Source organism: Erythrolamprus reginae, chromosome 5 (assembly GCF_031021105.1).
Source record: "Erythrolamprus reginae isolate rEryReg1 chromosome 5, rEryReg1.hap1, whole genome shotgun sequence".
Taxonomy (NCBI): Eukaryota; Metazoa; Chordata; class Lepidosauria; order Squamata; family Dipsadidae; genus Erythrolamprus; species Erythrolamprus reginae.
In genome coordinates this window covers 63180184-63207815 of record NC_091954.1, presented here as the reverse complement: position 1 = coordinate 63207815, position 27632 = coordinate 63180184, and the positions used below count along the sequence as shown (strand labels likewise).

Below are 27632 nucleotides of genomic sequence, written 5' to 3'. Positions count from 1 at the left end.
CCCTTTTTAAGAAGAATGACTTTTTTGTCAGTTGTAAAAGGGGATTATTATTTTTATTATGATATCAGATATAAGAGCAATTGCAGATAATAAGAATAACATGGACTGGCTACCCTAAAAACTAGCATTCATTCTTGGAGCAAAGAAATGCTGCAATTCTATTATACCGTTTATAGTAACTGGCAACCAGTTATTGTACAAGACAGCAGATGTCCATAATAAAATACTGTATGCATGCAGTTCAATATAATGATGTTGAAAACAGCATAAATAGAAGGGCACAAAAGTTTCAATTAGTATCAGTTCTGTATTCCACTCATAAGAAAAATATCATTTCTTCTTGAGCATTAGAAAAAAATACTGTTTTTCAGTGATGTGATGTGCTTCATTTAAGAGTATTTTTGTGATGATAGCTTTTTAGAGAAGAAATGTTGGTAATACAGATTTCTCAGAACAAGGCATAGTATGAAAAAACCCACATTAAATAGTTGGATCTCTTTTGTTTTTGTTTTTTTAAATATAATCTTTATTACAAATAAATGGGGGAAGGGAATACAAAAAACAAAAGGTCTATTTAGACATTGGTACAAATTCGTGCAGTTTTAAAGTATGCAATTCTAAAATAGTATACATATTTACATGGGGGAGGAAAAGGGAGATGAAAAGTTAGAGCAGGGAAAAAGGAAAAAGAGGGGTAGAAGGAAAAAGAGAAGAGAGAAGAGCAAAAAGCAAGAAATGAAGAAGGAAAAAGAATAAAACAGCTAGGTAAGATCTCTTATGTAGTTGTATGCAGTGAAGGGCTACCAATTTTTTTTACTACCACACTGTGGGCGCGACCTATGCATTTTCTTTCAACATCTTTCAGTGCAAATTGGGTGCTCTGGGGTGGAGCTCCATTTTCACTACCCCACTGTGTTTCCCCCCCATCTGGGCAGTAGCCCACCCCTGGTTGTTTGAGAAGAAAGCCACAAAGCACTGTTCCTTTTTTCATTTGTTACATACTTATATATTATCCTCAGATATCCACAACCAAAAATGGATATAGAATTATAAAAGATAATACTCAACACAACCCCTTACATTTTTCTCCATTTTCATAATGGAGAAAAGGAATTTATAGTAAATGAGTAATCTTTTAATGAAAGATAAAGCTGAATAATATATGAAGAGTCCTACTGGATCATATACCAGTCAGTCCCAAATAATGTACATAAATATATCTGAGGAGCTCACAAACTTTAATATGGATATTGTAACTTTTTAAAGTGGAATTTTTAAAGTGGAATGATGCGAAAAAGAAAAGTGAAATATAAAAGCATTACTAAAGTAAGACAATGTTATTTCAGCAGCTATTGAATAATCAAAAACTGATTTGAAGCATATGTATTTTATTACATGTACACTAACTCTATCAAAGCTTATTAACATTTCTCAATTTAAATGGGAAATGTCCTATTTAATTCTATTAGTCTCAGATGTATAACTAGTTGTTTATATCCATATTAAGCACTACTATTTGTACATGCAAGTCACGGATTGGGTGTGGTGCGACCGGCAAATTTAAATAGTTGTCAAGCCGTGCCTCCAGGCAGGGCATTTTATAACAGCTCAAGTATGCAAACTACATATAGGTTGATCTAATAAAGTTAGAAAGCGTCTGGCCTCTTCTTGTCTGATCTAACACTATTTCCATAATAATTTGGCTTGAAAACACTCTAAATAGGAACAAGGACAAGCTAAGACAACACTGTCTTATTGACTGTAAAAACTTGATAATGCGTATGTGAAAACACAATCTTAAGGTTACATTTCCTTAAAGTTGAGGTTGGGAAAGCTAGAACAATAGGTTAGAGCAGAGGTCCCCAACCGCCGGTCCACGGACCGGGACCGGGCCGTTGGGGTTTTCCAGCCGGTCCGCGGCGCCGCTGCCCTCCAGGCAGAGGACATTATGCAGGACAGGGTTGGGCGTCGGGCAGGGCGGGGAGAATCAGGAGGCTCCTTTGGCGGCTGGGGGCTGCCTGGCTTTGGCTGGGGGGGAGTTAGGAAGGTCCTACTTCTCACCCCCCAGCCAAAAACTCAAAGCCTATCTGCTGGATACGGGCGATGAGCGGGACGAGCGGCGCCGAAGCCGGTGGCTGTGGCAGCTGCTGCAAGAGGCTTCCGCGTCGCTCTGTCCCACTCATCGCCCGTATCCAGCAGATAGGCTTTGAGTTTTTGGCTGGGGGGGGACTTAGGAAGGTCCTACTTCTCCCCCCCCCAGCCAAAAACTCAAAGCCTATCTGCTGGATACGGGCGATGAGTGGGACAGAGCGGCGCGGAAGCCTCTTGCAGCAGCTGCCACAGCCACCGGCTTCGGCGCCGCTCGTCCTGCTCATTCCCCGTGTCTGGCAGAAGCTGCTGCCCGAGTGCTCTTGGCCGGCGGGATTCAAAGGGGAGAATCAGGAGGCTCCTTTGGCGGCTGGGGGCTGCCTGGCTTTGTGATTTTGGCTGGGGGGGGACTTAGGAAGGTCCTACTTCTCCCCCCCCAGCCAAAAACTCAAAGCCTATCTGCTGGATACGGGCGATGAGCGGGACGAGCGGTGCTGAAGCCGGTGGCTGTGGCAGCTGCTGCAAGAGGCTTCCGCGCCGCTCTGTCCCACTCATCGCCCGTATCCAGCAGATAGGCTTTGAATTTTTGGCTGGGGGGGGGAAGTAGGACCTTCCTAACTCCCCCCCCCCAGCCAAAATCACAAAGCCAGGCAGCCCCCAGCCGTCAAAGGAGCCTCCTGATTCTCCCCGCCCTGTGGAGAAGTGTGGAGGGCTGCGTCACTAAGCTCCACCCCTCCATAACCCCACCCCCATTTGACCAAAGCGCCCCCCCCCCCACCGGGCCGTGGAAAACTGGTCTAGCTTAAAGCCGGTCCCTGGTGCAAAAAAGGTTGGGGACCTCTGGGTTAGAGTATTGATTGTTTTTTAAGATAGAGGGTTTTTAGTTATAGTTTTAACCATTAGATTTGTATTGTATTGTTTTATTGCTGTTGTCAGCCGCCCCGAGTCTTCGGAAAGGGGTGGCATACAAGTCTAATAAATTATTATTATTGTTGTTGTTGTTGTTGTTGTTCTAGGCAAAGATACAGATACAAGTCTTTCTGCTCAGGCCTTACATTCTCTAAAGGAGTGCTGTTTGTTTACTTTTATAAAAACTGATTTATGCCTCAATTGGATTAATCCTGCCTGCCTGCCTGCCTGCCTGCCTGCCTGCCTTTCTGTCTGTCTTTCTCATACACACAGAGAGACACAGACACACACTAATATAGTGGCTCCCCTACTTATCAACTTAATTCATTCTGTGACCAGGTTCTTAAGTAGAAAAGTTTGTAAGAAGAAGCAATTTTTCTCATAGGAATCAATGTAAAAGCAAATAATATGTCGGATTGGGGAAACCACAGGGAGGGTGTAGACCCAGGAGATTCCTAGAGAGGCCCCATGGAGGCTTCTCCCCGCCTTTTCTGGCCCTGTTTCCTCCCAGGAGTTTCCTACAGAGGCCCCACAGAGGCTTCTCCCTGCCTTTTCCAGTTACAATTTCAGAGGCTCGGGTTTATAAGTGGAAAATGATTCTTGAGAAGAGGAAAAAAAATCTTGAACACCCAGTTCTTATCTAGAAAAGTTCGTAAATAGAGGCATTCTTAAGTAGAGGTACCACTGTGTAGCAGTAGCATTTAGGCTTATATGCTGTTCCATAGTGCTTTCCAGCACTGTCTGGCCAATTTACAATGTAAGAATTATTTTCATATTGCCCTTAGCAGTCTGGACCACCATTTTACGAATCTCAGAAAGTTGAGTTCAGTCAGAATCAAACTCCAGGTAGTAGGCAGAGTTTGCCTACAATACTGCACTTTAACCATTATGCTGCCAGGGCCCATCTGTAATCTATCAATCTATCATGATGTAATGAACTTGACAAATTAAAAATTTCTGAGTCGAGTTGAACAGAATTTTCAAGTCAGATTAATCAATATCACATCTGTACTTTGGAGCTTACCTGACAGTTGTGTTAAAGAATAGTCTGCTTCCAATCAAACATTTAGGATAATCTTTAAAATTGCCATTCAACACTTCCTCCTTTTTCCTAAATACTCCCTCAGAGACTGGGGGGGGGGGGAAGCACAATAGCATTTTTACCAAAACTCATATGCTTTCAGTTTTCTAGCAATAGTTTCTTCCCATTCTTAAAAAGAACCGCACTTAGCATTTTTATCAGTCCAAGAAATGATTCTTCATTTTCTCCAAACTCCAGCATAATAATTAAACTATCCTTCACAATCTATATATGCAAAACAATTATCCCTGAGTTTACCCTTTACTTTCTCGACAAAAGAGATGAACTGGCATACATTCATACTGGTAATAAAATTTATGGGGAAAATTGTTTTGCAAGTTGTTTTATTGTGCCCATAAGCTGTGGGAATAATTGAAAAGTTGATACTGGTTGAATCCAGTTTTATTTCAACACTTCTAAAGGAATGACAACAGGCTACTTGGGGGCAAAAGTTGAATGGAGCATTTTCGTGCCTCTCTCTTCCCTCTGAAATGGATGCTTTTAACGGTAGCTCTTCCCTTAATAAATCCACACCAGATGAACCCAGAGAAACACACAATCTCACCATGACTCTTTGTCTTCTACCAGATGAATTTACTCTACTACAAATATCCTTTCTGAGATTCACTACAAATGTATGAATTAGAGGTAATCCTGGACTTACAATAGTTTGTTTAGTGACTAAAGTTACAATGACACTGAAAAATGGGACTTTTGACCATTTTTCAAAGTTATTATGACCACTGCAGCATCCCCATGGTCACATGATCAAAATTCAGACACTGGGCAACTGACTCATGTTTATGATGGTTGCAGTGTCCTGGGGTCATGTGATCACCTTTTGCAGCTTTCTGATAAGCAAAGTCAACGGGGAAGCCAGATTCACTAACAACCGTGTTATTAACTTAGCATCTATTTATTTATTTTATTTTATTTATTTATTTATTTATTTATTTTTTATTTATTTATTTATTTATTTTGTCCAATACACAATACATATTGAAGAGGATAGACATGAAGTATTATATATAAAGAAAAGATATAAAAGTAGAGGAGAGGATATATGAAAGGAAGAAAAGATATATGATATATGAGATAAGGAGAGACAATTGGACAGGGGACGAAAGGCAGGCTAGTGCACTTATGTACGCCCCTTACTGAACTCTTAGGAACCTGGAGAGGTCAATCGTGGATAGTCTAAGGGAGAAATGTTGGGGGTTAGGGGTTGACACTACTGAGTCCGTAATGAGTTCCACGCTTCTACAACTCGATTGCTAAAGTCATATTTTTTACAGTCAAGCTTGGAGCGATTAATATTAAGTTTGAATTTGTTGCATGCTCTTGTGTTGTTGCGGTTGAAGCTGAAGTAATCATTGACAGGCAGGACGTTGCAGCATATGATTTTGTGGGCAATACTTAGATCGTGTTTTAGGCGTCGTAGTTCTAAGCTTTCTAGACCTTAACAACTGTGATGAGAGACTTCTGGTTCCTTCTTCGGTGTGATCAGGAGCTGGGACCATGTCCTCTATTGCCAGCTGCGAATATTCCATGCCTGAGGGTCTGAATTAGGACTTAAGCCCCACTGTAAGGAGACAAAGTGAAGAGGAACTGCCAGGAGGAGATGGATGTGCGGTTAGGGGGTGCTTGCACCTGTTAGGCTAATTGGCTTACCTTTGGTCATTTGGGTAGGCAGGTTAGGGGCGGAAAACTGGGTGGTGGTTTAGCAACTGCGCGTTCTCCCTTGGGCATCTTTGGGGATGATTGACAGGTTCTCTCCAAGCTTGTGGTGGAAGCGACCTGAGCAGTTGGGGGGAACCTGTCTTTGGGTCCCGCACCTTTAAGTCCCCTGTTAGGGGTTAGCCGGATGGACCCCCCTCATGCAAGTGCATGGCATGGTCTCAGGTGAGGGAGGGGTCCCTTACCTGGACTAGCATCGAGCTATGCCCATAAGTTGCCCAGGAAGTTTATCTGACGTCATTTTCCGCCCCGGAAGTATTTGTTTGACCCTGCAGGTCCATTGTTTGGGTCATAGTTAAGCATGCTAATTTATGCTAATTTAATTAAATAAATTATGCTAATTTATTATTAATAAAAATGACCCAGTTTTAAATCCAGCTCTTGTGTCCGTGTCGTTACTTCGTCTCTCCTGCAAAATATGGTTGCCAGGAAGCCAAATAAGAGCCAGAACCGACAAGATTGAATAGGAAGAAAAGTGAGTTATTTGCTACCTAAGATGAAAAAGACTGTTTGCATGAAAATAGTGGATGAAAACATTTGGGAATGAGGAGGGGAGAAAAAACAACTGTGGTGAGAATTGGGGCAAAACTCACTTAACAACTGTCTCAATTAGCAACTTAAATTTTGGGCTGAGATGTGATCAAAAGTAGAGAATTACCTATAACTTCAATAATTTGCAGACAGAGGGAAAGTAGTCAAAAATCTTAAAAACATCAGGATTGGATGTCTCTGAAGAAAGAGACAAAACCCATTCAGGTTGTTACCAGACTGAACCAAGAGCAACCCACCACTGACAGCTTCTCTTCCCAAGTCCATATGTTATTTGTTGTGAAAACTATCATATTACTTATTTCAGTGTTTGTTGTGGTTGGGTTTTGTTTTCAGGAAACAAACCATATTATGGTGCTTGTCCTTTTGCAAATTCAAATAAAGGCTAATCCAGCAATTCCAGAGAAACCAAACCTGTACATTGTTTGGAAAGTGGTGTATCTTATATTAACTTTCCTAGTTAGCATTATTTTTCAGGCTCTCGTCTTGTGGGTTTTTTTCTTTTTCTTTCAGAAATAATCAGGCAAATCCTAGTTATTTGTTTTTATTCAAAATGCATACGTATTGTGCAAATCCTGCAAAAGTTTTATTTATTTATTTTGTCCAATACACAATGAGGGTTTTAGTGGGTATATATCTATATACACATAGTAAAATGCATGATGAAGGTTATAGAGGAGATACTCATAGTAAAATACAGTATATCTAAGAAATAATAGAAAAGAAGGTATAGTAATAGAACATATCAATGAAAGAATAGAAGAAGAGATATAGGAATAGAAGAAAGGTATAGGAGAGGTAGGAGAGCAATAGGACAGGGGACAGAAGGCACTCTAGTGCACTTGTACTCGCCCCTTACTGACCTCTTAGGAATCTGGATAGGTCAACCGTGGGTAATCTAAGGGTAAAGTGTTGGGGGTTTGGGGATGACACTATGGAGTCCGGTAATGAGTTCCACTCTTCAACAACTCGGTTACTGAAGTCATATTTTTTACAGTCAAGTTTGGAGCGGTTAATATTAAGTTTAAATCTGTTGCGTGCTCTTGTGTTGTTGTGGTTGAAGCTGAAGTAGTTGCTGACAGGCAGGACATTGCAGCATATGATCTTGTGGGCAATACTTAGATCATGTTTAAGGCATCTTAGTTCTAAACTTTCTAGGCCCAGGATTGAAAGTCTAGTCTCGTAGGGTATTCTATTTCGAGTGGAGGAGTGACGGGCTCTTCTGGTGAAGTATCTTTGAATATTTTCAAGGGTGTTAATGTCTGAGATGCGATATGGGTTCCAAATAGATGAGCTGTATTCGAGGATGGGTCCAATATTGACTAGATTTACTACAAAATACTTGATTCGTCGTGTCTTTATTTTATTTTATTTTGGTGCTTTCAAGGCAGTTTATAACTGCTGGCGACTGCTTGGACAAGGCTCTGCAGTTTTATTGACAAGATCTTTCAGAAGTGGTTTGTCATTGCTTCCTTCCTAAGGCAGAGAGAAAGTGACTGACCCAAGGTGAGCCAGCTGGCTCTGTGCCTAAGGCAGAAATCAGGGTCTTCCCATTTCTAGCCTGGTGCCTTAATCACTACATCAAAACGCTTACTATTAAGTTTTACTGATGAATAAAAAGGAATTCTCATTCTCTATTCACTAATCAACCCTTTCTCAAGCAGGATAAAATTTATGCTGTGGTATTGGGTTTTTTTTTAAAGCGGAACTTGAAGATCCATTAACCACAGCTTGGTAGAAAACAGGAGACATCAATTGTATTTGTATTTAATTTCAAAACTGACTAGACGTTTTAGCTCTTAACAAAATATCATTCCTTGTTATATCAGGCTTCCTTGTGATATAGGATAATATAAGGTAGTGTGCATACAATTGGGATACTCTTTTTGGGATGATATTGGTATATTCAAACTCAGAAACTTTTGCTAATTTATTCTAATAATAATAATAATAATAATAATAATAATAATAATAATAATAATAGAATAATTAATAAATAATAAATGTAGAAATGTTCTAATTCTACAATCTGTATTTACTAAAATGTATTAGTGGATCCTAAGCTACTATCTGTTTTGTGAAACTCAGGAGAAATGAATTTTAAAATGAAAGCAACATTAATTTATTATTAAGTTTCTATGCCACCCATCTTGCCAAGATAAGTTATGTTGGTACTGCTTCAGATTAATCCAAGAATGAATGGTAAAAAATAATTCTGCTTCTTAATTACCTGAAGAGAATGCTAATTCATTTTCTCTTGCTACTTTCTTTAGGGGGGGTAGGGAAAATATATAAAGCACAAAAAATTAAGAGCAAAAGCAAAAATAAACTAAAATAGGAAAAGACATGGTTAGCTCATCTTGTATCTTGGCATATTGTTGCAAAACACTCTTGTTTTCACCATTTTCAGGCATACGTTTGCATGCTATGTTTTGTCCTTTAAATGTCATTTCTCTGTTTAGGAATTCATGAATTAAATAATTATGCTAGCTGATGGTATTATAATTGTATTAATCTTGCTGTGTATAAACTAATCCCCCCCCCCATGACTCCATTTTAACTTGTTAGTTTTTAAAAACTGATTTTGCAAAAGGAATATTGGAAAGCTTGGACATGTTTTCTGGATTGGAAAATTAGGACACTCACCACAAAGAGACCCAGTTTGGTGTAGTCATTAAGACACTAGATGAAAAACTAGGAAACTGTGAGTTCTAGTTCCACTTTAGCATGAAAACCAGGTGGATGACCTTGGGCCAGGCATTCTCCTCTTCTGTCCAAATTTTGCATGAATTCTTAGACATCTGTTAAAAAGATCCACTTTAATAATACAGTAGATACTTTTGTTAGAGGGTCATATATTGAAATTATAAATAAATAATTATGATTACAGTATTTTTCGGTTTATAAGATGCACTTTCTCTCCCCCAAAGTGGGTGAAAATGCCTGTGTGTTTTATAAGAGAGAATGATGCTGAAGCCCTGCACATCCACCAGGGAGGGGTTCTAAGTTACCTTGCTGCTGACTCGCTTTCTTTCAAACCATGTGGCCGTGTCTCACGAACATGTGCACATGCGCAGTACAAAATATATTTAAAAATACGAAAACAAGAAGCATGTATATTGCCAGAAAATCGGCTTCTGAGCCTGCACAATAGAAAAAAACCCAGAAACAAATTTGATTTTTTAAAAAATCTGATTTTTTTAACAGAGTTGGTTGCTCCCTTGGACTGGCACCAACAGAACCGGTTCCCCGACTGGTGAACTGGTCTAAACCGGGAGAAATCCAGCTCTGACTCTGGCTCCTATCCTTCAGCCTCTGCGTCCCAGCAATTTGTCTCCTTACAGCAAACAGCCTTGTTAGCATCAGCATAGCCTGATTTAGCACAAGCAGCTGATTGGTGGTTGGATCGGCCTCCCAGGAATACCGCTGATCAGCTGCTCCAAGGTGCAGAGATCGCTGCCACCCATCACCACCGTCACCGCCCATGCTGCCTTCGCATTGAAGCAAAAAACGGGGCACACAGAGACCAAAAATGGGGCATGTGGAGATGGCAATAGGCAGTGATGGACGGTGGCAATCCCCACAGCATGGAACAGCTGATCAAGGTATTCCAGGAGGCTGATCCAACTGCCAATCAGCTGCTCATGCTAAATAAGGCTGTGCTGAAGCTGACTAGACTGTTTGCTGTTTGCTGCAATGAGGCAAATTGCTGGGAGGCAGAGTCATATTTTATTCTTGTTTTCCTCCCCAAAGCTAGGTGTGCATCTTATGGTTTGGAGCATCTTATACTGTAGTGCGAAAAATATAGTATTTTAAAATAGAGAGCTAATTTGGTCTAGTGGTTATGACATCAGGTGAGAAACCAGGACACCTGGAGTCAAGCTATTCTCCAAAGTACCCAAAGGCCAGGCAAGGAATAATGGATGGAAATTGGTCAAGGATAAATTCAACCTAGAAATAAGGAAGAACTTTCTGACAATGAGAACAATCAACCAATGGAACAACTTGCTCTTCGAAGTTGTGGGAACTTCATCACTTGAGACTTTCAAGAAGAGATTGGACTGCCATTTGTCACACAGGGTCTCCTGTGTGCCTTAACAAACTAACCAGCATTCTATGCAATTTCCAAAAGACCTCATGATTTATTTTTGGTATGCACTGTCACTAGTAGAATTAATAGCTGTCCTTGATTTACCCTTACGTTTCAGTTACCCTTATGGTATGAGCCTCCCGAAAATTCAAGGGTAAAAAATTCAGACACACACATACTTGAAAATTCAAAAACCATGTTTTTTATCACAAAATTCAAAAGAAACAAAGGACCCTTTTTGTATTGCAAAGAGCGCTTTTCCCAAAACAAACTTGTAGGCTGTAAAACCCCCTTAAACAGTCCTTAAGTACTTAGCTAGCAGCTGTGAAGAAACGTCACAGCCCTCCTTCTTCCACGAGTTGAAACACACACGCTTTGCTCTGCCTTGGTTTCAAAGTCTTAAAAAATCAACAGAGTCCTGAAACAACAAGTCACGGTCCAAACCAGTACGATCAGATAATCTCCACACTGTGAGGCCAGCACGCTGCCAATTTAACAGCAGCCAATGATTAATTGAACCCCACCCAACCACAGGTGGACTCAATTATCTCCTATAATACTTTTGAAGCTGTTCACTCCTATGCATAGCTCTACGCATGCGTGGGTCTATCATTATTTCCTCATCTGAATCTAAGGAAGGTAAGGATGATTGACTTCTTCCTGGGCTGTCTTCCAAGTCCCCCTCCTCCATCTCACCGTCACTTCCTTCTGCAGAGGACAATTCACCGTCTGACTCTGTCGGCAGCAAAACAGGCCTATGACATGTTGATGTTTCCCCCGCATCCCCCTCCTCAGTCCTTGGGGCAGGAGCTGGGCCAGAGCTAACCACAACTATTACTATGTATTTCTGTATGAATTCTTATTAAGGTTCTTTATCATTCCCTATCTTCCCATTGTTCCTGGCTTCATCCACCTTTTCCGTCTGTGAACCAAATGCTGATTTACAATCTGGTTGAAATTTAATAGAACAGCTTCCAAGTTACAGAAATGTGCATAGAAAATATGCCCGAGATAAGCTTTCCATTACAATGTAATTAAACTAGAAGAGAAAGCACTGCCCCTTTAAAAAAATATTCCAGAACTAGATTCCAAAATACTATGGGCAGCATTTTTTCTTTCTTTCTTCCAGAAGATTAACTGTTAGTTTATATTTAGCAACAGAGTGTTTTTAAAAAAATATGCACTACTTGAGAGGCCTATTGGAGGAAAGCAAACAACATTCACATTGATTTGCAGACGAAGGAAATAAACAATGATCATTAAATATTCACAACTAGATTCTCCTTTTACATTGCTGGTGTTTCCAATGTCAATTTCTGTTTACATTCAGTAAGCATTCTACACTAATGGAAACTGAAGGTTTAGCATATCTCTATTCATCTGCACAACACTACTGGACAGGAAAGGGAAACAAATATTAAGTATCAGTGTTCAATACTGTTTATTTTCAAATTGATTTTCAAATGGTATTTCCTGTTTTTAATGCCTGACCTAAAATTTATTACTGTGTGCAGACTTCGGATCAATGTGCAATGTTTTTATGACCCACTGAAAACCACTGAAAATAGACTATATATTAAAAATGCATGCACCACACCATGAAAACATTGCATAGCTTCAACAGACTTGTGGGTTCAAGGAAGGAGAACCCTGTTTACATTTTGAGCCAGATCACACTGACATTCAACCATATGCCATTTTAAGTAATAGGCAGCCCATTTGTAAGTATGAGTTGTCCATAAATTGAATGTTCTTAATCCAGGGACTGCCTGTATGTAGACTACTTCACCTTCAACCGCAGCAATGCATGAGTACGTAATAGATTCAAACTAAATGTAAACCATTCCAAACTTTACTGCAGAAAATACGACTTCAGCAATAGAGTGATCAATGACTGGAATGCACTTCCTGACTTTGTGGTTTCTTCCCCAAACCCCAAAAACTTTAACCTTAGTTTGACCTCTCTCCGTTTCTAAGAAGTCTGTAAAGGGCGTGCATAAGCACACCACTGTGCCTACCCTCCCTGTCCTACTGTCCTATTTTATCATTACTTTTTACTTATGTTATGTTTATGCAAACTAATACTATGCTATACATGTTTGACAAACAAACAAACAAATTTGGTTATCCTAGTGTTATTTCCAAGTTTTCATGGCAAGCCATAAATGCTATCCATTCAATGAACTATGGAGTCCTTGGTGCTCTTTGATCTTGTTGTTATCCTGAAGACTTTTTATTACCCAACTAGGTAACATCATCAACGTACTTTATGTTTTCATTTTATACTCTTATATGTTTTCTAAAGATTTCCAAATTTAGTTAAAATCTGAGACTAATTGCTGACAAATACAGTAAAAGCAGTACACTTGTTTTCCCCTTCTATATGTAGTTTCATCTAGAATTTATTTTGAATTACTGATATTAGGCAATTGTCACTAAAGGACATTTTGCAAGCTACCAAAAGTGTTTTGAATGCACATATAGTCCCTTGGCTGAAATATGTATGGTTATATTGTGGCTATTTATGTTATTATATTGTAGTTTATGTTATACTGAATTTTTTATAAGTTGCAATAGTCTCATAACTAAGCAATTATTTCATTCTTTTTTTCTTTTTTTTTTACCAATAGTGGTTCCTTGTTTAAGATTTAAAGATCAGCCCTCTCTCTCCTTATTCTTGTTTTAGATTCCATTGGTGGGCCCTTTCCTGCTTCCTCTCATAGATGCCACCACAAACAAAAGCACTGTCTACCCATCTCACAGTGTGGCACTCTCTCTGTCAGCCCACTACTTTTTCATCCTCGCACCAAGGGGTCCCAGATCATTATGGATACCTCTCAGAAAGTGGTCAAGCGACAGGCAAGTTTCTGCAACGCCATCACCTTCAGCAACAGGCCAATAGTCATCTATGAGCAAATCAGACTTAAGGTGAGTTGGTGCTTCTTTCCACTTTCTGTGTTTTTAAACACAAACATTGGGTTTGATATGCCAGCCTTTGCAATATTTTCTCATAAGTTTCCATACTAAAAGACAATCTATATTTTGCAGAAACAATTTGATTGGTGGAGTTGGTATGTTCTGAGTTCTCTCAATTTAGCAGGAAGGTGTCTCATCTCTGTTATGGTGCCTGTCCACTTGAATGAAGTTGTCCATAAGATCTTGATTTTTTAATTTTTTCTCTTTTCAAGAGAAAAGATGGAGCATTTAGAGATTAAACCTTCTGTTCAGAGAGCAAATGTTCCTTTAAAATTGTTATTATCTTGAGAAAATTTTCATTGTTAGCAAATTGGACTATCAATTTTGGTCCAAAACCTTTTTCATCTCTATATTTCAATAACAAGCTGGGAGTATGATTTATGTTTACAATTGATGGTGCAGCAAGAAATTATTTGCTCAGCTAAGGAACTTTACTCAGCCACAGGAAATAGTAATACAGCAATCCCTCGCTACTTCGTGGTTCATCTTTTGTGGATTCGCTACTTCAAGGGTTTTCAAAGGGGGCTTAAATCCATTGAAAATTTTAAATCCATTAAAAATTCATAAAATTCTTCTACAGTACTACTGTACTTTATTAAAGAAACTGGTAGGATATCACATGTAATTCCAGCTGAGAAACATTATAGAATGACTGTTTAATGCAAAGGGTGGGTTTTAAAAGTCCAAATACTCATTAAATACATTAAAAAATATCTTTCCTCTACTTCACGGAAATTCCTTTTTCATGGGTGGTCTTGGAACGCATCCCCTGCGAAAAACGAGGGGTCACTGTACCAATAACTGGTCTTTCTTCATATAAAATCTCTACTTGTCCATTTTATTTTGACTGCTGGAGTGGAGGGCTAAATATTTTTTGTTTCTCCATATGTGTAACCTTCCTTTTAAATTGTCCTAGCACTTTTCCATTATAGGATGTGAAAAAATATACAAGTACAGTGATCCCCCGCTCGTTGCGAGGGTTCCGTTCCAGGACCCCCCGCAACGAGCGGGTTTTCGCGAAGTAGCGCTGCGGAAGTAAAAACACCATCTGCGCATGTGCAGATGGTGTTTTTAACTTCCGCAGCGCTAGCGAGGAGCCGAAGATTGGGGGCGGCGCGGCTGTTTTAAAACGTCGCCGCCGGCATGGGGGGCTTCCTAGCAGCCCCCCAAACCCGGGTTGGGGGTCCGGGGGGTGCTGGCAAGCCCCCCATGCCGGCGGCGACGTTTTAAAACAGCCGCGCCGCCCCCAATCTTCGGCTCCTCGCTAGCGGGCTTTCGAGATGAGTCCTGAAGCGAATTCGCTTCAGGACTCAGCTCGAAAGCGGCGAGAGCTAGCACCCAGCCCCGTGACATTCGCTTTCCTGCCACCCGCAGCCGAGTGATCCTGGGCTCCTTCGCAACCTCGAAGAGCTTCCTGGGCATGAAAGCTCACGAAAACCAGGAAGCTCTCTGAGGTTGCGAAGGAGCCCAGGATCACTCGGCTGCGGGTGGCAGGAAAGCGAATGCCACGGGGCTGGGCTCGGTTCCGTCCTCGGCTCCCCTCCTACCAGCCCCGCCGCGGAAGGCTCCATTCTGTTCCCTGAATGGAGACCGCCGGCCGCTCAATCGGGCCGGCAGGGAACAGAATGGAGCGTTCCGCGGCGGGGCTGCTAAGGGGGGGGAGCCGAGCCCAGCCCCGTGACATTCGCTTTCCTGCCACCCGCAGCCGAGTGATCCTGGGCTCCTTCGCAACCTCGGAGAGCTTCCTGGGCATGAAAGCTCACGAAAACCAGGAAGCTCTCTGAGGTTGCGAAGGAGCCCAGGATCACTCGGCTGCGGGTGGCAGGAAAGCGAATGCCACGGGGCTGGGCTCGGTTCCGTCCTCGGCTCCCCTCCTACCAGCCCCGCCGCGGAAGGCTCCATTCTGTTCCCTGAATGGAGACCGCCGGCCGCTCAATCGAGCCGGCAGGGAACAGAATGGAGCGTTCCGCGGCGGGGCTGCTAAGGGGGGGGAGCCGAGCCCAGCCCCGTGACATTCGCTTTCCTGCCACCCGCAGCCGAGTGATCCTGGGCTCCTTCGCAACCTCAGAGAGCTTCCTGGGCATGAAAGCTCACGAAAACCAGGAAGCTCTCTGAGGTTGCGAAGGAGCCCACGATCACTCGGCTGCAGGCGGGAGGAAGGCGAATGCCACGGGGCTGGGCTCGGTTATCCCCTCGGCTCCCCTCCTACCAGCCCCGCCGCGGAAGGCTCCATTCTGTTCCCTGAATCACTTTGAATCAAGCAGCTTCTGCTGGATACGGGCGGTGGGTGGGACGAGCGGTGCGGAAGCCAGGGGTGTGGCAGCTCGCCCCCCCATCGCCCGTATCCAGCAGAAGCGGCGGGATTCAAAGGGATTCAAGGCTAACTTCTGCGCTTGGCTTGAGGACTCAGCTGGGAAGCGGCACGGGTGTTTTAAAAGGTCTCCGCCGGCATGGGGGGCTTCCTACCCCCCCCCCCGAACCCCCAACCCGGGTTTGGGGGGGTGCTAAGAAGCCCCCCATGCCGGCGGAGACCTTTTAAAACACCCGTGCCGCTTCCCAACTGAGTCCCGAAGCCAAACGAACCCGGGTGGCCGGGCGAGCAGCGAGCAAATGGCGGGTGGCCGGGCGAAGGGCGGGCAAACGGAGGGCGAGCGGGTGCTGGGGGGGGCTTCTCGCCCTCCTGCCAGCAAGAGGGGAAAGACCCAGGGAAGCCGCCCAGCAGCTGATCTGCCCGGCGGGGAACACCATCTATGCATGTGTGGCCATAGGAAAAAAGGGCGCACATGCGCAGATGGTGTTTTTACTTCCGGGTTGAAAAATCGCGATGTAGCCCATTCGCAATGGTCGGGGACGCAATAACCGGGGGATCACTGTATATTATATTAAATAAATGTGGAACCACTATTCATATGTTGTTGAATGATGTTTCAATAATAGTAAAAATCCTTATTTAAACAAGTGTTTAAGTAAAAAAAAACAATGCCACGCTGCTTGAGCATTATTACTACACTTTATTTTAGTTATTAAAAAATTACTCTGTTTCCATTTAGAAGCATTATAGAACCACCATATCTTGGAATTATCTCTGTTTTATCATTGCAACTTTACTGGTGGAATCACAGGTTGCTATATTTTATTTAAACCCCCCCCCCCCAATGATTACTGCATTGTCCAATCTCTGCAGCTGCAGATTTGTAAAATAATTCTTGTTTAACCTGCTCTCTGGAAAACTGAATTAAGGAATTTAATTCTTTAAATTGTTGAAAATGTAAATAGATTGCTTGAAAAGAATTCTTTTACACTTGGAGTACTAGATGAAGATGAATTAAATATAAAAATATTTGGTGTTATTTGGGCATGGATGGGGCAGCAAAATATATGTCTTGATTGCATCAAGTAACAACAAATAGATGTTTGCCAGGAATAGGCAGGTTAGATTTACAGTATAGACAAAGATTTCATTATATGGATTAAACTATGCTAACAATGGAATTACTGTGAAATTGCCTCCAGACCATTCCCAGTTACCATGATGATTGGGAATGACACACAATCTATTGTTATAATATTTTGTATCACATCCCCATTCCTCTCAAAAACAGACCTCATAACATATTGTATTCATATTTCCACACTTCGTGCAAGGACAGTTTCTTCCTCCATATATCGCCACCATCAGATTATTAGCTGTGTTAAACTTCCTTCCATTCATATTCCTAATACTATGCATACCTAATAAAGAGCCAAAGTATGTATGTATGTATGTATGTATGTATGTATGTATGTATGTATGTATATATGTATGTATGTGTCTACCTTCCTACCTACCTGCCTACCTACCTGTGTATCTACCTACCTACCTACTGCTCTTTCGGGCTCTCTGGTAGACTCCTTTCAAAAATTCACAGGTACAAATTTCAGACACACACACGTTTGAAAATTCAAAACAATGTTCTTTATAATGAAAATTCACTTAAATCAAGCCCTCTTTTGGTATAGCAAAGAGCACTGGTCTCCAAACAAACTGGAAATTTGTACAAGTCCCTTATCAGTTCTGTGATACTTATCTTGCAGCTGTGAGGCAATTCACAGTCCTTCTTCTTTCACAAAGTGAAACACACTTTGCTCTGGTTTAGTTTCAAAGCGGGGGAAAATCAGCACACAAAAGGTCAAAGTCAGTAAAGCAGTCACGAAACACAACGATCAGCTAATCCTCCACAATGGCCAAACCCACAGGCTGCTCTTTATAGCAGCCTCACTAATTACCACAGCCCCACCCAACCACAGGTGGCCGCATTTTCTTTGATAATAATCTCTCAGTTGTTGTTGCCTATGCATCGCTCTCCGCATGCGTGGCTGTATCATTAATTCTTGTTCTGAATCCAAGGAGGAGCTAGATAATTGATCTCCTTCTGAGCTGTCTGCCACACTCTCCTCCTCCCTGTCACTCATGTCTTCTTGGTCAGAGGAGCCTTCATCAGCACATTCCACTGGGGGCAAAACAGGCCTGCAGCATGTGGCTGTCTCCCCCACATCCACAGTCCTTGGGGCAGGAGCTGGGCCAGAGCTAACCACAACACCTACCTAGCTATCTAGATATCATCTATTGGATTTGTATCTCGCCTCTCTCTGAGGACTTGGGGTAGCTTACAACATGTGAAAAACAATATTATTCTGAAATCCAATAATAAGTAAAACAGTCTAAAAACCCTAATTTAATTTAAAAACAGTCACTTCCAATCCGCCAGCATACTTTCAATCCAACATACATTCATCCATAGGCAGGGGCTGATGATTAGTGTCCCTAGGCACAAGTGAATCTTCAAATTCTTACAGAAGGCAAAGAGGGTGGGGGCAATACGAATCTCTGGGGGGAGCTGATTCTAGAGGGCCGGGAGCCCCACAGAGAAGGCTCTTCCCCTGCCAAACAACATTGTCTAGTTGACGGGATCTGGAGAAGGCCAACTCTGTGAGACCTGACCGGTTGCTGGGACCCATGTGGCAGAAGGCGGTCCCAGGGGTGGGCAGCAGGGGGCACAGGGTGGAACACAGTTCCACCAGCAGAAATGAAGCTGCATGCCTAGCTTCAGCTGACCGGCGGCAGTCACTTCCGGGATTACCAGAATTGGCTGGGCTCTCCTTTTTCTCCCTGCTGCTGCATCTGTGTTGCTTGCTTTTTTCCTCTTTCCTCCTTTTTGGCCTCAAACAAGCTTCCCTCTCTCCTGCCCAACTCCCCTCCAGCCTCACATGGACACCTCCTGAGACCAGGAAGGAGGAAAGAGGAAAAAAGCAAGGAGCGTGTAGCAAAAGCAGTAGGGAAAAAAGGAGAGCTGAGCCGTATCAAAGTAGTCTGGGCTGCAGGCTGCGGGCTGCGGTCTTTTTCCCCTCGTAAAGCTCTCACTCTGCTTGCAGCTGAGATGATAAGGCATCGTGCGACAATAATAACCTTGTAACTCTCCTTCAACTTTCTGATATTTTAAATCCCTCCCCCTCCCATCCTCCTCCTCAGAAAGCGGCAGGGAGATCAGCACTGGCAGGAGTTGCAGGGGACCCTTTTCCTCCCCTCTCTTTTCTCAAGAGCTGATCGGCACCTGTTCACCTAGCTTCCCAGCCTGAGGCAGGGGACAACCCAGGAAGGAGAGCATGGGAAACACTAAGCAAATTGTCACCCCAGCGAACGACACTAGTGAGGTTGTAAGTTGAGGACTTAACAGTTAACTTGAACGATGATGATCGTTCAAGCTACTCCCACCTGGTTACATGGCCGGCAAGCCATTCCTACCCAGTCACATGAGCATCAAACCACACCCACAAAATAAGCCACTCCCACAGTGTGGCAGTAAAAATTTTGGCTGCCCATTACTGGGTGGTCCTGTAAGTAATCTGGTTCGATGCCATGTATTGCCATTATAGTGATCTTGTTCTGTTTTCCCTCTTTTAGATCACAAAGAAGCAGTGTTGTTGGAGTGGAGCTCTTCGACTGGGATTTACGTCCAAGGATCCCTCTAGGATTAACCCAGAAACTCTTCCCAAGTATGCATGCCCAGATCTGGTTTCTCAAAGTGGATTTTGGGCAAAGGCCCTTCCAGAAGAGTTTGCAAACGAAGGAAATATCATAGCGTTCTGGGTGGATAAAAAAGGACGTGTGTTTTATCGTGTGAATGATTCTGCTGCCATGTTGTTCTTCAGCGGGGTAAGGACAACTGAGCCATTGTGGGCTTTGATTGATGTCTATGGACTCACTCGTGGAGTGCAACTATTAGGTAGGTACATATCTAAAAACAATGCAGCATTGTTATACGTTGTTAGAGTACATCCTTGTATTCTTGAGAAGAAATACTTTAATTCTTGCCTTATCTGAATTAGTAACGACTCTCCAGTGGCTGAACAACAGAATCAGGCCATTTCTAGTGGTGTGAATTTATGAAACACTATAGCCATCTATGCATTTTTATCTCTTGATTTTTTTTTCTAACTCCATATCCTGTTATGCTTATCTTCTTGTTTCTTGTTCTCATTCCAAAAGTCAAATAGATCAAAAACAATACAGCAGATTGTCAATAAACCTTACAAGTTTGTTTTTGACATAAACTGTTAATGGCTAAAGAGTAATCTTGCACAAGCTAAACTTTATAGGGAGCTATTGCAGGCTTTTTGCATTTTATTGTCGTTTAACTTTATGACACATAGAAACAAGGAAGATTTTTTAAATTCATGCCAAGCCACTTCCATATGGTAGATATGGAGAATGTCCCTGATTGGACTATTACATCAGAGTTGGAAGTGAAACGCTTTTAACTTTGCTGATTAGAAAATCTGTAAAACAGTCTTTTAAAAAATCCAGCTGGGCAAGTAGGCAGCTCAATAATGGAAAAACACTCTTTCTCCCTCCCTCCCTCCCTCTCTCTTTCTTCCACCCACTCTCCCTCCCTCCTTCTCTCCCTCTCTCTTTCTTCCACCCACTCTCCCTCCCTCCTTCTCTCCCTCTCTCTTTCTTCCACCCACTCTCCCTCCCTCCTTCTCTCCCTCTCTCTTTCTTCCACCCACTCTCCCTCCCTCCTTCTCTCCCTCTCCCTTTCTTCCACCCACTCTCCCTCCCTCCTTCTCTCCCTCTCTCTTTCTTCCACCCACTCTTCCTACCTCCTTCTCTCCCTCTCTCTTTCTCCCTCTCTCTCCCTCTCTGTTCCTCTCTCCCCCTCTCTCTCATGAATATGGGGTTTAAGAGTGAGTGAGTGAGGGGGGTAACAATTTGTTCAAGCAAATGTCATAACTGCTAAGGTTTTCAGAAGCATCACCAGGCCCTTTTGAAGGAAAGGAGGAGAGATGAGATGGGGTTCTGGTCCCCACTTGATAGGCCCCTCCTTGTAGGGTGGAGCCAACATCCATCCAGCCAATGAGGACTGAGTCTGTTATGATTTTTATCTCTGCATGTGCCTCGGTACCCCCTCTTCTGTGAGGACCGAGAAACACACTCGATTTTGTGACCTTCCACTCCAGTCAAAGGTAACCCAAACTGATCAACTGCGGAACTAGACAACCAAGAGAAAAAAAATGCTAGAACCAAAAATGTTTCCCACATGTGGCGACCAGGACAACCTTGGGTGGGATTGGATATTGGCTCCACCCTACAAGAAAGGGCATATCAGGTGAAAACCAATACCCCTTCTCCATAGTGGGTGGAGCCAAGATCCAAGTATGGGACATATCAAAGCCTAGCCCTGTCTAGGGCCAAAAATTAGCCCTAGGGAGGGCTAATCCTGGTCACCTGGAATCCCATGGACTTTCCTCTGAAGGACCCAACCCTGAATGTGGTCTCATCCGAGGCACATATGGTGATCCTGTAATGCCTGATGAATGGCGTCAGCGATGACCAAGTGGCAGCTCTGCAGACCTCATCTAGGGAGGCTTTCGTGGACCAAACTGCCTCTGTGGCTGTGCTCCTGCTGGAGTGAGCTGTGATCTGACAAGGCCTGGACATGTCCTGGAGGTCATAGGCTTGAGCAATGATGCTTCACGGCCAATGGCCGACAGTCGCCGATGATACCTTCTGGCCCATGTCATGTGGCTGAAAGGAGACAAAAAGAGCCTCCATCTGATAGATTGAAGTGGTGCGTTTGACGTAGAGGCCCACAGTTCATCCAGGGTGTGCCACTTTAATGCTGAGGAGCAAGATGTCCTGTGGTGAAAGGTTGGGAGTATCAGTTCCTGTGCCCTTTGGAATGTGGAATTAACTTTGGGAACAAAAGTGGGATTTAACCTAAGGATGACATAATCTGGATGAAAAATGCACAAATCCTGGCAAATTGAAAGGGAAGGGAACTCCAAGATCCATCTGGCAGATATGATTGCCACCAGAATGCCACCTTTAGGGAGAGGTGGCACAAGGAGGAGGTTCGCAAGGGCTCAAAGGGAGCACCCGTCAGGGAACTCAGAACTATGGTCAGATCCCAAATGGGATAGCAATGTAAAACTGGGGGATAGGTTAGTCGCCCCTCTGAGGAACATATGCACTGTGGGGTGGTGAGACAGAGGGGCCGAGGATCCCGTGGCCAGCATGGATGACATTGTGGCCACCTGACATTGGAGGGTGTTGGGAGACAACCCTTTGGTCAGGCCTGTCTGCAGAAATTCCAGGACCTGTGCTAGGGAAAGGTCAACGGGAAAGCAACCCCCCCACCGGAACACCAAGTACAGAAGGCCCTCCAAGTGGCGGCGTAAATTCTAATTAATGGGCCTGGACGGGTAGAAATGGAAGGATAGAAATGACATTATCTGACATAGCCCGGCATCTTAGTGCACCCTGTTCAACTGCCAGGCAGTCAGTTGAAGCCATTCCGATCCAGTTATCAGGATCCATCCAGGGTGTGCACGGAGAATCAGGAGTCCGCAAACCATGGAGGACCGGTATGGAGAAAAGACCATTTCTGCCTTAGTGCAGTGTCAAATTAAAGTGGGCTGCCTAAGACAATGTAAAATACGACATGCAAACCAGACCACAGCACTTGAGCCAGCATAAGCCAGAAAACATTATTGTCATCTTGAAATAGGAAAATACAGGCAGACATTCTATTTATGATGAGCTGGAGGTGAATAGAAGACAACATCATTTATTCCTGCCCTCCAGAAATGGTTGGTGGCCCAAACTCATGAATGGCAAATATGGCCAATTTCACTCAAATCCCTAGGGCAGGTTCTGTCATTGAGGAGAACCCAGTCTAATGTCTATTCTGCATGTCAGTCTCTTTAAAGTTATTGGTAGACAGCTTCTGCATTATCTTTATTGAACTGGTTATTTTCTGCATGCAAAACCTTTGCTCTTTCATTGATACCTAAAATATATAGCATCATATAATATATAATCTCCAAATACATTTTTGTGGTATTTAAATCATATTTTACTTGAACAGACATACTCTAATTAGACATAATATACAATAACAGATGATATTAAACCATTTTTGTTGTTTAAAATGATGCTTGATGTCCTTTTAATATTTTTACATCTTCTTTATAAGGACATTCAAGATCAAGCAAACATTTCCAGGATTGGAATCCAGAAATTACCAAGAAAATAAATATTATTAATAAAATATATTTTGTTATGACAGACCATTGGCGCATATGTTAAAGTATGGAATGTACTTTGCTCATCTTCCATGTCTTGCATATCTATGTTACAACTGGGATAGGGAAATTAATTAAAGAGAATTAACTGGTTATTTCTTTATATAAATCTTAGATTTTACATTTATCTATCTATCTATCTATCTATCTATCTATCTATCTATCTATCTATCTATCTATCTATCTATCTATCTATCTATCTATGTATTAGATTTGTATGCCGCCCCTCTCCGTAGACTGCAATTGCTGATGTTAAATGCAATTGCTGATGTTAAAACTGCTAGTTTACAAAATTGAATCTGTTTATTGGACTCTGAAAAAAAATGCTCTTCTGCTTTATTGCATAGTGAAGGGAGGACCAAGAGTGCTCCTTTAGTGAAGGTCAGGGTGATGCTCACTTGTGAACCTAAGGAAATAAACAAATTCATAAATATTAGGGAACTACATAATTTATTGTGTTTAATGTGTTAAACAGGCTATTTTCCATGCTATATAAAGAAAGAAAGAGAACTGAATGACTTAGATTAAATATTTAATTTGTAAAACAGATGAGTGGGACATAAAAAGGCTGTAGATTGAAAAAGCAAAGAGTAATGGCAGAGGATTTACTGTAATACCATTGCCTGAGATCCCAAAGAAAGAGGGGAATCACAACTAATTTGTATTCATTTTGGTAAAGCATTTATTGTTCCAATAGAGCACGTAGTGAACCTGAAAGTTCAAAGTCTTATCCAGAAATAGAAGGAAATAAATTCAAGAATCGATTTATATTGTATGTATGTATGTATGTATGTATGTATGTATGTATGCATGCATGCATGCATGCATGTAATGTTGTATGTATGTATGCATGTATATATGTTATTGCAGAGACGGTTCTACGGTGATTACAGCAGGAAGCGATGAAAACATAAAAACCCACGTTTTGGACATGCTATGTCGATGACACAGTCACCATCCTCAAGCAAAAGGATAAAACCAGGTGTATGGAAATCTTCAATCCCGTATAACCGGATATCCAATTTACGATGGAGGAAGAGACCAGTAACAAACTTCCCTTCCTGGATGTGCAAATCAACACAACCCAGATGGGAGCATCGATACAGAAGTACACTGAAAGACCACAAGCATGGATTGCATATTGCGCAATGAGAGCAATCACTCTAATGCATACAAAGTCAGCTGTATTCGGGCATTGTTTGGCAGGATAGATACCCACTGCAGCACACGTACGGCCAAAGCAAAAGAGCGTGCACACCTTTAACGAATTTGCATGCCCAATGGTTACTTGATGGATTTTTATCTAACGATGTATCACACTCAGGGCCTGGCAGCCCATTGAGGGCACAAGTGCAACATCAACATGGAGGATGTTCCCATGCATACAGGGGGTGTCCGAAACTGCTGCACACATTCTTGCATCACATGGGGTTAAAGCAGCACACAAACCGGACCAAAAGCTGAGAGAGAAAGAGAGTAATGCACAAGAAGCTCTACCAAAGGAGGAGACTTCCTCAATAGTCTACTATATTAACTGCAGCAATTGTGCAGGTCATTATGTAGGAGAAACAGCAAAATGACTAAAAACTTGGGTGCATGAACATGAACTAGACAGTTAGACTTTGGTTTTCTGGCACGTGCATGCATGCCAGCCACCTAGTCTTTGCGTGTACCAGAGTGCTTGCACGTGCTTTGTGCATGCGCAAAGACCAGAAACCAGAAGATGAGCTGGCAATGGTACAGATGCCCATAGAAAAGGCTCTATGTGCCACCTCTTGCACATGTGCCATAGGTTTGCCATCATGACCCTAGTCTAATCTTTGTAGATTTAGGACACTGCATACCATATGAATGTCTTTTCCAAGGCTTTCATTGTAAGTCCACTGATCCTACTCTTTCTTCCCTGCATTATTTATTTTCTCTTGATGATTGATCCTACAAAGCAGAATGTATCTATTGCTTCTGATACTGCTTCAGTATCTTCATAATCAGTTCTAAGACTGGTTGTTGTGTTTGTAATCTATTAGATTATTCATCTTTATATTTCATGTTAATGTAATTTTTTTCCTTACTCCTTGATTTTCATTATTAGAGATCACAGATCAGTTGCATTTTTGGCTATCAGCATAGCACATGCTCTTGATATTACTTCTTTTAAATTTGAAAACCCACACTCATCTTCTCCCAATCTACCTTCTCATAATATATACCCAGCACAAATGTTGAATGGATAAAGAGGGAGCGTACAGTCTTGTTTCATTCTTTTGCCAACCGGAACTAGTCTGTCTCTCTATGTTCTCTCTGTACTGTGGCATCCAGACCTGTACATAGGTTTTATTTTTTATTTTTTATTTTATTTTATTTATTTATTTATTTTATTTGTTTATTTATTTATTTTATTTATTTTATTTATTTTATTTATTTTATTTATTTTATTTATTTTATTTATTTTATTTATTTTATTTATTTTATTTATTTTATTTATTTTATTTATTTTATTTATTTTATTTATTTTATTTATTTTATTTATTTTATTTATTTTATTTATTTTATTTATTTTATTTATTTTATTTATTTTATTTATTTTATTTATTTTATTTATTTTATTTATTTTGTCCAATACATAATACACATTGAGGAGAAAGATATGTAATAATATAAGTAAAGAAAAGAATAGAAGAAAAGATATAAATGTATAGGTGAACATATTTGAAGGAAGAAAAGCTAAGTGAGATAAGGAGAGACAATTGGACAGGGGACGGAAGGCACACTAGTGCACTTATGCACGCCCCTTACTGACCTCTAAGGAACCTGGAGAGGTCAATCGTGGATAGTCTAAGGGAAAAATGTTTGGGGTTAGGAGTTGACACTACTGAGTCAGGTAATGAGTTCCATGCTTCAACAACTGTATTCAAAGATGGGACTGGCAAAAGTTTTGTAGGCTCTGGTGAGTAGCGTGAGATTGCCAGAGCAGAAGCTGCGTAGGATCAGGTTAATGAAATGTTCTGAGATTATCCTTTTTCTGAGCATAATCATGCCTTGATATGACTGACACAATCAAAGGCCGTTTTCTAACCAAGCACATATGGGCTTGTCTTGGTGTTCTTTAACTTTTTCAGTTACTGTATCCAGTGGGCATTAACAATAATGTCTCATGTTCCTGAGTCTTTTCTTAAGCCAGCTTGAACATCTGGCATAATAGGCTTAACACTGTCCTGGCATCTTGTGCTACTGAAGAATGCCTTTCCATACTCTCCTAAGAGATTCACGTTTTTCTTTTTACTCACTTCACATTTTCATTTCAGAATATTGTAGAATTTTCTACTTCCTTTTATAATCTGAAATTGGGGACTGACGGTCTGAGATCTGAAGATGACTCTGTCTGCCAGGGAATTTCTTTCATAGTTTTTGCTCTGATTTTATCAATATTTAATATAGTTTACACCTGCTGTTTTTTTAAATTAATGTCACACAGACAACTGCTCATCCCAGTAGGAAAAACATCTTCTTTCTTATCACTCTTAGAAGAGCAGTTCTGAATGTACATCTTAAAATCTTTCTATATTACCCTATCACATCTTTAAAATAGATTTTATTCTAAGGGAAGTGTTTCTTTCTATAACTTTACATCTTTCCCAGTTTTATGCCAAGCAATAGTTTATCTTAGAACAATTTTACATTTCTTTTCTTCTCATCTCCTTGTCTCACTTTTGAGATGGAACACTACCATCTGAGACTGTTAATTCAACCAGATAGTAAATAACAGCGATAAAATTAATCTGGGTGGGTCCATTAATAATTTCCTATTTATAGGGTAAAATAGTGTGCTCAAATTTCCTGGCAAAGGCTACATCATACAAGAAAATGACCAGTAGTTTCAAGATTATATGGGCAAAACTCCTTATTCAATGAATTTTTTAATACCACTGTTTCAAAGCATTAATTTTTTTTCTAATGTTGTATCTTGTCTCTAGTTGTCTGATGTCTTGCCTTGTCTCTAGTTGTCTGATGTATCAATCAGTCTCACAAATGTGACAGGCAAAGGTTGAGTACCCAAAGTAGATGCCTACTGCCACATAGAATTTTGCTTCCTGACTTTCTATATATGTTATACTCTGCCCTACCTTGGCTTTGGTATGATCATGAGCTAAGGCTAATGTAGCTTCCAGTGAGAAGTCAGAGTAATTTAAATTATGATTTTCTGATAAATTTGTTAAAGGAAATAAGAGAGACCAGACCATAAAAAGATTAGACCATAGAGATTCCAATGTTAAAATGTTTTTATAAAGTCTTATCTGTGTACAGATGCTGTATTTGGACTTTGACATTAAATCATTTAATTGCAGCTAGAAATAATATTTCCCAAGATCTGTAGATGTTTTGAATAGCCAAAGTTGACCCCCCCTAAATTGTGTATTCAAAAGCTTTCTGAGATATTTTATTACCCAGGTAGTTAAATTGTATGGCCTGTTGCATCTCATGACCATTTAGTGTTCATCTAGTCTATTAACTTAATGGTCTGTGCAATAAGTTATTTTCATAATTGATCTCAAGAATTTCTCAGAGCAGAACTCTGAG

The 27632-nt window shown here is 41.4% G+C and overlaps 1 protein-coding gene across 1 annotated transcript in view; it reads left to right on the top strand.

The window, feature by feature from the left end:
• The window catches only part of NEURL1 (neuralized E3 ubiquitin protein ligase 1), a 74660-nt gene that overhangs the window by 11652 nt on the left and 35376 nt on the right, over positions 1-27632 (top strand). Inside the window, exons 2-3 of the mRNA XM_070752817.1 lie at positions 13141-13382; positions 19372-19693. Coding sequence (XP_070608918.1) covers positions 13141-13382; positions 19372-19693 — 564 coding nt within the window. The remainder of the gene's footprint in view (positions 1-13140; positions 13383-19371; positions 19694-27632) is intronic.